The sequence below is a fragment of the Polyergus mexicanus genome, unplaced genomic scaffold, assembly GCF_030449975.1.
Source record: "Polyergus mexicanus isolate NDT 795.1 unplaced genomic scaffold, iyPolMexi1.0 SCAF_6, whole genome shotgun sequence".
NCBI lineage: Eukaryota > Metazoa > Arthropoda > Insecta > Hymenoptera > Formicidae > Polyergus > Polyergus mexicanus.
Window position 1 is genome coordinate 1,668,934 of NW_027223326.1, and position 13,556 is coordinate 1,682,489.

At 34.7% G+C, this 13,556-nt stretch overlaps 1 protein-coding gene across 1 annotated transcript in view; it reads right to left on the minus strand.

The window, feature by feature from the left end:
- Positions 1-367: 367 nt before the first annotated feature.
- Positions 368-13,556, minus strand: part of Nmo (serine/threonine-protein kinase nemo) — a 53,959-nt gene continuing 40,770 nt past the window's right edge. The window contains exon 9 of the mRNA XM_070296969.1: positions 368-8,482. Within this exon, the coding sequence (XP_070153070.1) occupies positions 8,428-8,482 (55 nt within the window). The 3' untranslated portion in view covers positions 368-8,427. The remainder of the gene's footprint in view (positions 8,483-13,556) is intronic.

Here is a 13,556-nt window from a genome sequence, read left to right on the forward strand (position 1 = left end):
AAGCTTGCTGACATGACTGACATCAGATTGTCGGCAAAAATTGAGCAGGATCTGGAGTGCGCAATTTGATGGCAAATTGGCAGCAAAAACCGAACAAAATCTGCAGCTTATTACAAAGTATTATAAAATAGTTGAGTCGCTTATCGCTATGCGGCGCGTTATTCATTATCTATACCCGTATTCAAATTCTTGTCATGAGTGTATATAAAGCCTACAAAATGCTAATAATATTATAATATATATATTTCTATCAGTTCAATTTTTGACATAATTCTTATACAGGAAATTCAGATATTGAATTGATTTTTGGCAAATCGGACAGATAATTGTTCGATTTTCACTTATTCAAACAATTTCTGTCCAAAAAGATCTTTAATTTTATAAATTAAGTTATTTGAATTTACCTATATGTTTTAATATATTAATATATGATTTTATATAATGTCTAATTATCTAATGGTCATTTTATGACCAAAACTTATCATCATTTTGTTATTTAGGGTTAAGGCTTTAAATCTATTTAAATATATACTTTTATATGAATGGCCAAAAGCTGCAGAATTTGTTCGGTTTTTGCTGACAATCTGCTATCAGATTGTCTTGCGCAGATCTTGGTCGATTTTTGCCATCAATTTGACGTCAAATCATGTCAAGCTTTGCTCGGTTTTTGCCGTCAATTTGTTGTCAGGTTATGTCAACAAGCTTTGTCACCAAAACACAAGCTTAATGCGAACACAGATGCCACTGGATTTGTTACCAAGTTTTGAGCGAATTTGATGCCAATTTGGCAACAATTTGTTATCAAATTGCTTACTGGGTTGATTTTAAAACAGACTAAAATATTTGCTAAAAAAAGATTTCATTCTAAATCGAAGAATTTTGATTATGTGTTTATTTCACAATCGATCGTATGAAAATGAGAAAATATTTAAATTATATTGATTTCAATCCCTGTGTTATTCTCACACACATGCCACACACATACGTATCCAATCTTTCTTCCGATTTGTTATCTTCTCCGGCGCTCGTTCTTGATCGAGTTAAGATTGCAAATCGCACTCCGCGAAAACTTCGAATCGCGCATCCTTCTCGTGGATGAGTTATGTCTTCGAAAATTTATTAAACAATCGCTCGCGTTTTTTTTTTTTCCAATTATCGTCGTTTGCGTCGTAAAAATTTGGGGAAATAATGCGGTCGCAAAAAATTGCAACAATCGATAGCTGTTGGATGAAAACGAGATCATATTTACTATGTCAATAAAGGTCATATATAATTTTTATTTTCAAAAATAATTTGACAGATTTCGAAAAAGAGCGCTATTCGAATGTCTCAAAATTCTTTCGCGTAAAAAAAAGAAAATCAAAATTAAACAAATTAAATTGAAAAAAATATACATATAGAGTTTAGTCATTACCCTTATCGATTATTCATTAAAAATATGAAAGAGAGGAAAAGTGAAAATTGTCATTCTTAAAAGCATATTTAAAGTACTTGCTAATTAGCCGAGCAAACGCGCGCGTATGTGTATGTGTGTACGTATGTTGCTAACTTATTTATTATCGTATCCGAGTGTTCAAAAATCTCCGTATTATGCTTGAATCGCATCCGCAACGTTTATATGCGTTGAACAAAGATTTCTGATAAAATTCTCGATCAAATATTTCAACGCGTCTCTCATAATAAATCTAATATTAAATCTGATATCGCGACAACCAACGCGCGTCAGTGTTATCTCTCTCTCTCTTCGAGATACATAAAATAAAACAAATTCCTTTGTCGTGTTATTTGCCAATATCTTTTTATCCAACTAATCTAGATAATAGTAATACAATATAGATAGATAATAACACAAAGACAAATTAGAGCCAAACTCGCGCAAGAGATAATGATATGTACATTGACTTGATAATAATTACAAAAATATTGCATGGAGCCAAACATTTTTCTTCTTCGGTCCCTTCTCGATAACACAATATAAAACCTGGATATATTAATGGAAGAAATTGTGTTGATTGGAAACCTTAAAGTTTAATCAGAGTCTGATTATGATTATACCTTAAAGTCGTAAAACTTATTCTCGGTATCTTTCAAAATACGAAAGTCTATTAAAAAGGGAAAGGGGGAAAAAAAAACAGATATCATATGAAGATAATGATTCATCAGAGGTAATTGACTCTAATTGGCCCTTCTATTATTATTTATATTTTTTATGACGGAGAATCTTGTACAACTTTCTTGATTTTGTGGATTAAAGTTAATGACGACGTTCAATAAAGTGACTGTATTAATGCGTATTCTGCAATCGCGACGAATATCCTGATGAGTTTGCAATTTACGTATACGATAAATATGATGATAATCTATTTACAAATGATGAAATGGGAGAAGCGCGTTATACGCCATACCTCGGAAATAATAAGACACAATACGGTATGTTATTACAGTAATTACAGAGGAGGATCTCGGACGAAAGAAGCGAAGACTCAACGTTATTACGGAAAAATGTATACTGACTTTTATAAATCACATAATTGTACAGAGAAATGTATACTGATCTTCACACATAAATCGCATATAACTTTGTACAAGTTACAATTTTGTCGCCGCGTACAACAAAATTTCATATATTCGAGGTAAAATTTCCCAAAACTGTCAACTAAATTCTATTAATTACAATTAATTACTATTGCAATTAAATACATGATTGTTTTATATGCGAAGATACTTTTTCGATATTACACCAAAAGACTCGATTTAAAGGGATTTGCGAATATATCTCCGAATTAATATTAGTACAATAAAAACGTACGATGTGACAACGCGTGTCTTCACCAATGATGCTATAATCGTGTACGTTATGTTATCGCTAGAGATTTACCGCGATCGCGAAATACGTGATATATATCTGTATAGAGGAGAAGTATTATTTACATATTAAACGTGGACATATTCAAAAAAAATCAAAGAACGCGGCTCGATTATTCGTTTCGTTGAAATCGCGATTAAATAGAATCACGACCCGTGCCCAACGATGTTCTCGCAAACGTATTATTTCAATTGTCAAGATGTTATTTTTTCAAAACGATTACAATCCTTTAGATCTTTATTTTACATTTTCAACATGCCTCTCTCTCTCTCTATTTTTATCATTAAAATATATTTTATTTTGATAAAATTTATCTTTTCATTTTATTTTATTTTTTTCTGTGCAGTTTCCTACACGCATACGCACACATGCACACCCTCATGTACGCACGCACGCATACACAATTTTATTGAAATTAATTTTACAAAGAAAGAGATTTTGCTGTAAAAAATATTTTTTCGAATTATCTTTTCTTATAATTATGAGATAAATTTCGTGCCTATATAAAGTCTTGAAAAATTTAATAAATTTATGAATGTATAAATAAAGGACGCATCTTTTGCATAAAATGTTTTTGGTCGATTGAAAAATCGTGAAATAAAGAAAAATTAGAGGAAATATTTTCGCAAAATATTTTTATGAAACAAACTCATGAAGATTAAAATATTACGAGAGATAGACATTTGATATTTGCAAACATTGTGTCGTGATGACATCAAGCCGATAATCTCTATTTTTTTATATTAACGGCGAGAATACCAATATCGAAGAAGCTTTCTCGATCCGAAATCCTTAGCACACATTCTCCTTCGTCGACCGCACACGATGCATTCTTTTTCTCAGCACTTAACTAAGGGCTACAACTAACTTACGCGCGGTCACCTCGTAACGGCGATCTTTCATCGTTTCCGATCGGTCGTCGCGAGCGCATCTGTGTAAAAGAAGAAAGGAAACATACACGTGTTTTTCTTTTATCGTCGAAACAAACGCGGAATTGCGCGTCTTCCTACTACCCTAAACTTTCCTTTCATTTTGTTCTAAGGGCATTTCTCGGGTTGTCGAAAAGTTACTACTAATTATCTAAAAATCCCTTAATCTAAAATCACACTCAGAACGTAATTATGTGTACCGTGCGCGTGCGCGTGCGCGCGTCCTTCCGATTTTCTGTACATTTACCAGTCACCCTCAAGTTGAGAACGCGAGACATGATAAAATAAAATCAACAAAATACAAAAAAAAAAAAAAAAAAAAAAGAAACAGTCCATATTTGCTAAATTCGATATTCTGGAGCACTGAATTTTTTGTAATCACATGGAAAATATTTCAATATTTATTATTAATGATAAAATAACATTAAAAATTCATTGTATATACTATTGTATATATAAAAATTGCAGTTGCGATATTTTTCATTATCGCTGTTGTAATATTTATTTCTGATTTGCATGGTTTTATTTATTTTTGTATATTTTTGTTTGATATTTTATTATGTCTCGACGCTTTAGCTTTTATATCTCTAAGAGATATGGTTTTATCAGGAGATGAAGCAAGAGTGAAAGCATTCAAACGACAATCCTCGACAATCGCGTTTCAAGTACGACTCGAGTCAGATATTTGAGTAAATATTTGACAAAGTAGTTGCTTTCTTTAAAGAAAAAAAGATTAAAATAAAAATATTTTAGAAAATATACAAGAAATTAAGTGTGATCTCAGTTTGATATTATAGTAAATAATCGAATTTTCTAGATAAATTTTTCGCGCTATTCGTCGCATCGAAATTTTTAATCGCAACGAGATTGTCGAGTTTCGAGATTCGAATGTCTAGTTTGAATCGCACGGCGCTCACAACATAATCAGAAATAATACCGGAGGTACATATCATAAGTCTATACAAAAACGACTACGATCCATCGCTCTCTTCCGTCTCTCGATCCTCCGTGTAGATTAAGTTCCTATCGGGGATTGAAACTGGACATAAAATCAATAAATTCAAATTTTCACATTATAATCCATCTTACTCTTTTGCTTTTTTTTTTTTTTTTTTTTTTAATTTTTTACGACACACACACAACGCACGAATCAGCATAATATTCACATCTCTCCGCGTGCTTAGTATAGGAAAACAAAATTTAAAAAATTTCTCCGGTTTCAATCCTCCTTTTTCATTCATTCTTTTCCTTCTTTCCATTCTTCTATTTGTTCCACACTTTGTCTTCATCTATTCATCTCTATCTCTATCTCTTTCTTCTTCTTTCGTTTTCCCGTATTGATATCGTCGCACAATACATCGGCAGTGTGTTTATTGGAATAAATCGCGATAAAATCGCGTGAAGGAAACCCGCATTCGCGAGGTAAACGAGGGAAAATTATCTTGTCGCCGAGATGGACGAGAATTGTTTTCTCGACGGGGAGATTCTCGAGATTCCCGTCTGGCAACAAAGTCGTTGACAATCGATACATGGTTCGCGCATACTTCTGTCTCCCTCCTCCTATGCGAGAGTCCTATCTTTTTACAGGACATCCTTCTTTTTCCTATTTCTTAACCTGAGATCCAAAGAGTCTCGCTATTCGAAATCTCGATCTTGAGACGAAAACAAGCGAACGTGGGATCAGGACACTCGCGAAGAAAACAAGACGCGAATTTCTTTCGTCTTATCGAGACAGCGAGTCGCCGATAAGCGCGGAAAGATTACGGAAACGACGCTCTCAACGTCATTCTCGAAATTAATTTTCATCGAATAGCGCAAATTTAACGATCCTTTGGAAGTTCCTTTCGGGATCTTTCAACTTTCGAATTTGTCTCATTGTTACCGACCTCGTAGCCGATCGAATCATCAATTTCGAAATTACTTGGAAGATAATTTGCGCCTTTTTCTAAATTCGCTAATGTGAATTTTTATTTCGAACGTAAAGTTTTCGAAAGTAACGGGAATACTCGAAAGCTCTCCTATCAACGACAATATATATATACACATTTCTTTTATGAATTTATAATCTCAAAATCTTTCGCGTTTGCGACTCGCTGCTGTCGCAATTTTCCCACTTTTCCTCGATCCCACATTGTCGCGCGCATTTATCCGAACTTATACCTATTTTTCCTTCTTCTTCGTCTATTCTCCATTTCAGGAAGAATGCCTCGATCAGGGACTTACTAGTCTTTATTCATTCCACCAACGAATGCTGGTCAAAATTAATTCGTTATCTTATTAATGCCGACGCATCGGGGAGGAATAGTGCCAATCGAATGCACGATCTCTAGCCCACCCGTTATATATTATCGTTGGCCGCTATTCGTCTTGCTATACAATCCCTTTGACAGTTCCGGATTGTCATTACTTCATCGAGAAGGATCGACGACGACGACGATTTCTTCGACTCGTCGATCTTCTTCTCTTCTCTTTTCTCTCGGTTCCTCTTCGTGGCAGATTTGTCGCGGATTTCGAGAGTTTCGCTTTCGATCAAATATCAACGCTCGCGATGATCGATTAGTTCGCACGAGGCTTCGGTAAACGGTGCACATTTCGTGTGTCGCGTTTTGCCGAAGGAAGAAATATTCTCGAATTTCCGCCAGTCGGAAAGAGAATCGATCGTGCGACATCTTATTTCGACGAATATATATCTCGTCAGTGGCAATTCGATTTGAAGCGGACTTCGCATAGTCTGCCTGACCTTCAGGTGATACTCGCAATATCTTTGTAACGATGAAGGATCTCGCCAAGGATTGAATGTTCTTGCGCGATATCCTTGAGAGATATCTCATCGAGAACGATCGGATTTAGAGAACTGTCTTCTCGCTCCTCAAGATATCCTCGTTGAATAATATTCTGCCGAGGATTATTCGATTCGTAGAACAATAATTGTATCGTTATTAGGATGACGTCCTCGAGAGATATTCTTTCAAGAAGAAATGTCTATTTGCAGCGACATGTCCTGTTGATTAAGAGCTATATCTTCATTCCTCGAGGCATCCTCGCGCAATCCCAATCAAGGACTATTCGATTAATCTTGCTACTGCGACGACATCGTCGAGGCGTGTCCCTTCGAAGACGATTCGATTCGCAATATGATGACATTCTCAGGAATATTTCCTAACGTCAGAGGAGCCTCGATTGCTTTCCTTTCCCCGGCACTTTCCTCCCACGCGTGCGCATATTCAATTATAAATGTCAGTTGACCTCGCGCGCGACCTGTACACGTATGTAAAATCTAAGAAACAAAAAAGAACTGGCCCGTCTTTTGGACGCTCGTGTTTTACTAAACGCTACTAACTATTACTCCCCCTCCATCTTTTCGTTTTTTCGCTCTCACGGTACTCATGATTCCGCTCGTCCAGAAATCCTCCCTATCTCCCGCTGCTCTTTCTCAGAATTAAAATTGGCTACTTCGCGTTTTAAATTGGCTAATATGTATTTATGTGTATGTGTGTATGTATGTATGTATGTATGTATGTGTGTTACACGTGTCCCTCTCCCCTTGATATCATGTGTATACAACGTATATGTGTAATGTATTGCTATATATACATAATGCAGGATGCGGTAAAATGCGCAGAGAAACGACGAGAGAATATTTTTGTAAAATTTTGAATGAATTTTCTCTAAAAGAATATTTGACGGATGTGGCGACATTATTCTGTCTCTTTCTTTCTTCTTCCTTAATCATTTCTTAGTCCTTGATATTGATTATTAAAATTCTTGGAATTTTCTTTGAATTCCATGAGGATGGCTGAAATTCTACGAGGATATCGATAATTGATTATAATAATGATTATGATAATTGATTACAAATTTAATAAAAATTTTGTAATCTGTCAAAAAAATTTCTATCGAGGCAAATTGAATCTCATAATTTAAATACTCTGTTAAACAGAATATCGTCATTTACTTGTATCTCCATTTCATTGCTGAATAATAATTCTGTTAATTGTGTTGCACGAAATAAACCGAAAAAAGATTTACGCATCGTTATTATTTAAATGTACGTCTAAAGAAAAATAAATAAAGTCTTTTTCTCGAAGCGTATTTCCTTAAGGGAAAAAAATCGAAAGAATTTGCAACTATCTTTCGAAGAATACAACCTCAGGATAGAAATGGAGAAAAACCAGTTCTTTCCTCATAGAATTCTTACGGAGAAGTTAAAAATTTATTTATTTATTTAAAATAATTTCAAATTTTCGGAAGAAATTCCACTTGTAGGATGAAGTAAAATAATTTTCAATTTTCTTAGAAAGAGATGAATAATGAAAATTCCAAATTTCCGATACGTCAAAATTTCCCCGGCATTTTTCTACGCATGCGATATCTCGCACATGTGTATATGTATCGGCTAGTCGAAAATTGAGGCTACAATGTGCGGCAGTCTATTGTCTCTCTTGGCTCTTCTCTCCATAGTTTCCAGTCCCCCGTCTTTCTTCCTCCACCTCGCCTTCTTCTTTCTTCTTGTTATCGGCGACTTACTATCTTCCAGTCGAAAGATTGTCCTTTCTTCTCGGAGCGCGACGCGAAGTCGTCACCCTCGGGTCCAATAATCTTTATCTTGGGGACAGGAACGGGGAAGACTTTTTATTCCCACTGGTGTGGAGAGGGTGGCAATTCCGAGGGGTGAGCCACCGTGGAGCTGCAAGTCGTACGAACAGGTCATTAGAGAGGGGCGACGAAAGGCAAAGGAAAGCCGAGGTGGCTGGGGGAGAGGAGGAAGAAGGGGGAGGGTAGAGAACGTGCGATCCTCTTTTGGTAACGCGAATCGACCACCCTGAATAATTACTAACAGTATAATTTGTCGAGAGCCAAAACGTTCTCGATGTGAAGGCTCTTTCTCTTTTCTCTTTATCTTAATAATAACTTTGAAACTTATTAAATGAGAGTGATTCGATTATTAGAGGAATTAGGGCGATCGATTGCGGGGCGAGTAAAGGAGGAGGACGAATACAACTACGTGCGAATCGTCGAGCTAATTTTTTTTCGCAGCCGGAATTTAAACTAAATGAATCGAAGTTTAACTTGAAAAAGGTTTAATTTTAATATTGAGAGAAAATCTTTCATATAAAAGTAAAAGTTTGATCCTTGAAAGTTTTATTTATATTATCCGGCAAGAGTGTATATAGTGCTTGAAGTGAGTAAATTCAATTGAATAAAATTAAATATGTATTTATATTCAATTTAATTAATTATATCGAAGAATAAGAAATTGCATCTCGAAATTAATTTGGAACAATTTGGAGTATGATTTCGAATTAAGTCTATTCGCTCTCGGCCATTCGCGTTTTCTAAACAAAGGCAAAGTACGAAATGCCAGGAAAATAATTTACAACTACCATTTCGCACTTTGATTTATTATCGATCGACTAAATCATACGAACTGAAATCGTCAACGAGCAGTAGCGTGGTATATATATATATATTTCTTCCTTTTTTTATTCAAATTTATTAAATAACACATCAATTTATCTATTTTTCTTTATAATAGTTAGAAAACATAAAGAAAAGGGACACACACACACACACACACGCACGCATAACACACATGCACGCACACAAAATCATATATATATTTAAAAAAAAAAAAAAAAAAAAAAAAAAAAAAAAAAAAAAAACTTTTAAACTTGTGTATCTTTCAATGCTAAAAAATCAGGGTTGACAAAATTCCACATTTTTTAAATTAAATCCATACCAGAGATAAAAACCGGTGTTTCTCGGAGAAACTAGCAAAAACTGATGTTTTCTATTAAAAATGTTAAAATAAATAAAAAAATACCGTCTTATCAATATTCGTCAATTTAAGTAGTATCCTAAATAAAATCGGTAATATATTAGGAATCGACGTAGCAAATAAATTAGTTTTTTTTTTTTTATTATTAGATGATATTGAATGATAAACGTATACTCGATCTCTAATGATCTCTAAAATATTCGTAATTAAATTAAATGAATTTTTAATTAATAATTAAAAGTTTTTTAATTTTGTTACTATTGTATTTTTTTTATTAAACTAAATATTAATAAAATATTTAGTAAAATTTATATCAAAAAGTTTTTGCTTCGAAAATTTCACATATTTGAATTAAAGGAGATTATTATTATATTTATTTAATTTTTTTAATTACAGCGATTAGTATGATTTATTAATAGAAACAATGGTATCCTTTCACATAAAATTAGATGAATATATTTTAATATTACATATTAAGTTATTTTTATAGTTTTTGCCAGCTTGTTCCATTGGGATAATATCGGGGACAATAAAAACCGAAATTTACCATGGTTCATTTCACTCACTGAACTTTTCCGGCCAACCCTGTAAAAAATGCAACAATTGCTACATGTAGAGAATCGAAGTCTTTTTTTTTTTCCTCATTCTCGATTGCATATTATTTTCTACCTTCGAATTAAAACATAATTGTCAAACGGCAATCGATATCGATAATTATCAGAGCACGCAGTACTCGCTCGTGACGATACGAAGGATTAATAAAAATTTCGATTTTTAGCAAAATAACAAAAGCATTCGTCTGATTTCCATGCAGCTGTCAGCATGCGTGACAGCCGATCGTCTCTCTCTCTCTCTCTCTCTCTCTCTCTCTCTCTCTCTCTCTCTCTCTCTCTCTCTCTCTCTCTCTCTCTCTCTCTCTCTCTCTCTCTCTCTCTCTCTCTCTCTCTCTCTAAATATATTTTTGTTTTCATTATAAATCTGCTTCCGTTATTTTTTTCTCTTTATCTATCGTCTATCTCGTTCGGGCTATTTACGCGCGTATATCGAAGTAATTATCGATCTAATATCGGGTGGGTATTATCTATGGGAGATGTTTTCTACGGGTTGTATTATTGGGGCGAATTATAATGTGGATTCGAGGAAAGGTTTAAGGATCGGGAAGAATATCTATTTCTCAAGATCTATATGCAGATTTTCGCGAAAGATAGTTTGTATCCATCTTTTTTGTCATTTTTTTTTTGGCGCGTCGCGACGTGAGCTCGTCCTTCTCATCGACGATTTCTTTCAACTGAAGGCTGCATGGTGGATCAGGCCCTTCTTTTACACTCATCATGTCAACAATAAAACAATGCGCTGCTCTCTTCAAGCGGTTTTCCTTGTTTCCGTTTACGCAAAATGGCAGATCGAATTGTGTTGCGCGCGCATGAAACCGGGGTGACAACTTACCAATTGCTATATATTCAGTTTATTAATACACGAATCATAATAATTTTTTTTTTTTTATTTTTTAATTAAGATCAAACGTAAGGTAAGGTATCAATATGATGAATTCGTTTCTTTAAAAATCTGACATATAAATAAAAATTAAAAGTTTTATTCTTTTTAATTAACTTTAATCGAAGTTTTACAACTTTCAATTATTTTATCTATTATTTATCATGGTATATTATTAATATAAATAATAGCAATAATGTATTTTAATGTGAAGAATATATATCTTTTCGTTTTTCATTACCTGCATCTACTTTGTAGATTTTTAAAAATCTTCTATCGTTATTAAAGACGTTTTAATTTTATGAAAAATTACAATAATTATATATTAATGATTAAAAAAAAAAGTTTCTCGAGAAATAAACTGGCTCTTCTTTTACAAAGCCTTGATACGGAATTGTATTGTATTTGCGTATTGTACAGTAACAAACTTTCACAATTTTCTACGGGGTGAGAAGATTTGAAAGACGGAGTGACTTGCCACCGCCGGATGTTCCTCGAAGATTTTAATTGTTTCCTTTTTAATTAGACTCCTTTGGACTCGCTTTAAAGTGATCGTAAAAGTGGGCCAGCAACAATGTGATTTCTCGCTTCGGCAACGCTCTCGCTCGGTTGAAAGAAAGGGAGGGAGAGCGGAGGGACGAGACGGAAATACTTATCGGACAAAGAAACGGTATCCTGCCGAATAGCACCAGGTATATATTATCGTTACTCGGGTGTTTAAAGGAGCCCGTTAATGGCGTGTACGCGAAACTGCTGCTAATTAGCATCGCTATACACGCCTCCGTACGTCATCGTTTAAGTTTTCACGGTTTTAGGCGTTGCCTAAATCCGTGAAAACTAACGTTAAATTCTCCTAATTTTCGCGCTTTTTTCCCCAGAATTTATTCCTTGAATATTAAGATATAAGATCCATTTTACATTATACGTTGCGCAAAGGTAAACATTATACAGGGTGCGACGCGGGAACTTCCTTATTTTCAAAAATCATAAAACAAAAAGTATTAGAGATATCATTTAAAGTTTTTTTTAAATTACTTCTTGAAAATGACATCTTGAAGGTGGCCTCCGTTCTGGTCAATTGGGAAAGTCGAAATCGGAAGTTTTGGTCCACTTTGTCCAGCATGTCTGCGTCGATGTTGGCAATAGCAGCACGAATATTGTTCTCCAGCTCATCCAGGGTTTTTGGACGATTGGACTTCCCCGAACGTCTTATCTCTTTGAGGGGTGATCTTGAGTGGCCAGCACGCTCGCCGGATTTAGCACCCTGTGATTATTTTTTTTTTACGGGGATATCTTAAATCCTTGGTGTATACCAATCGTCCAAAAACCCTGGATGAGCTGAAGAACAATATTCGTGCTGCACAAAGTGGACCAAAACTTCCGATTTCGACTCTCCCAATGTATAGACCAGAACGAAGGCCACCTTCAAGATGTCATTTTCAAGAAGTAATTAAAAAAAAAAACTTTAAATGTACCTCCATGTAAAAAAAAAAAATTTAAATGATATGTCTAATACTTTTTGTTTTATGATTTTTTAAAATAGGGAAGTTCCCGCGCCGCATCTTGTATTACCTACCATATGTTTGAAATAGAGCAATTATCGATAAAGTATTAAAATATTACACATGCATATTACATTTTGTGGGAGTGAATTTTCAAATTACATTTCAAGATATTTCAGATGTTAATTTATCTTGTTGCGCATACACTTTTGTCATTTAGAATAAAATATTTCAACAATTTCAATGTATCGTCGAGAGCGATTCTCAATTTAATTCGATCGAATATTCATCGCATATTTTGTAAAAGCAATTTTCCACGGTGGTTTTTAATGTTAGTTTCAAAAAAAAAAAATTAATAATTGAAAACAATTATATTAGATTTCTTACATATCTTCGAGGAACTTCCCCTCGCTCTTTCTCCCAACTATGAATATGTAGTATATCCGTTCAACTATCTCCAATTATATTTATTTTTATGGTAGAAGTAAGAGTGTCACCCCGCGTTCGAACGCGATCAACCCGCCTCGATGCGAAATACGCGACACAGCCGGTGTATGTATTTTGTACATCATGAGGTAAACAAAGGACGATTTTTTGAGAAGCCAAGGTCTTGTAACGCAAAACAAAAAATGGCAAAATATACCTGATATTATAAAAAATAGGATTATGTACCTCTGCGAGCGAGGTTGCGTCGACTTATAGCTGACTCTCGTTTCGTTCGGTTCGTTCAGAAGGAGGCGTAACACGATTGGTAGTAGTAGTGGTAGCGGTAGCGGTAGTGGTAGTAGTAGACGATAGCGGTAGTAGTCGATAGTAGCTGACAGTGGTAGATAGCTGAGTCGGTAGTGGTAGTAGTAGTAGTAGTGGTAGTAGTAGTAGTAGTAGTAACGTGTACGTATACGCGACGCAGGGCGCTGGTTCGGCGATCGGCTTGCTCTAACTACACGGCAGAGTAAGCAAGACGAATAATTGTTACACATCCAACA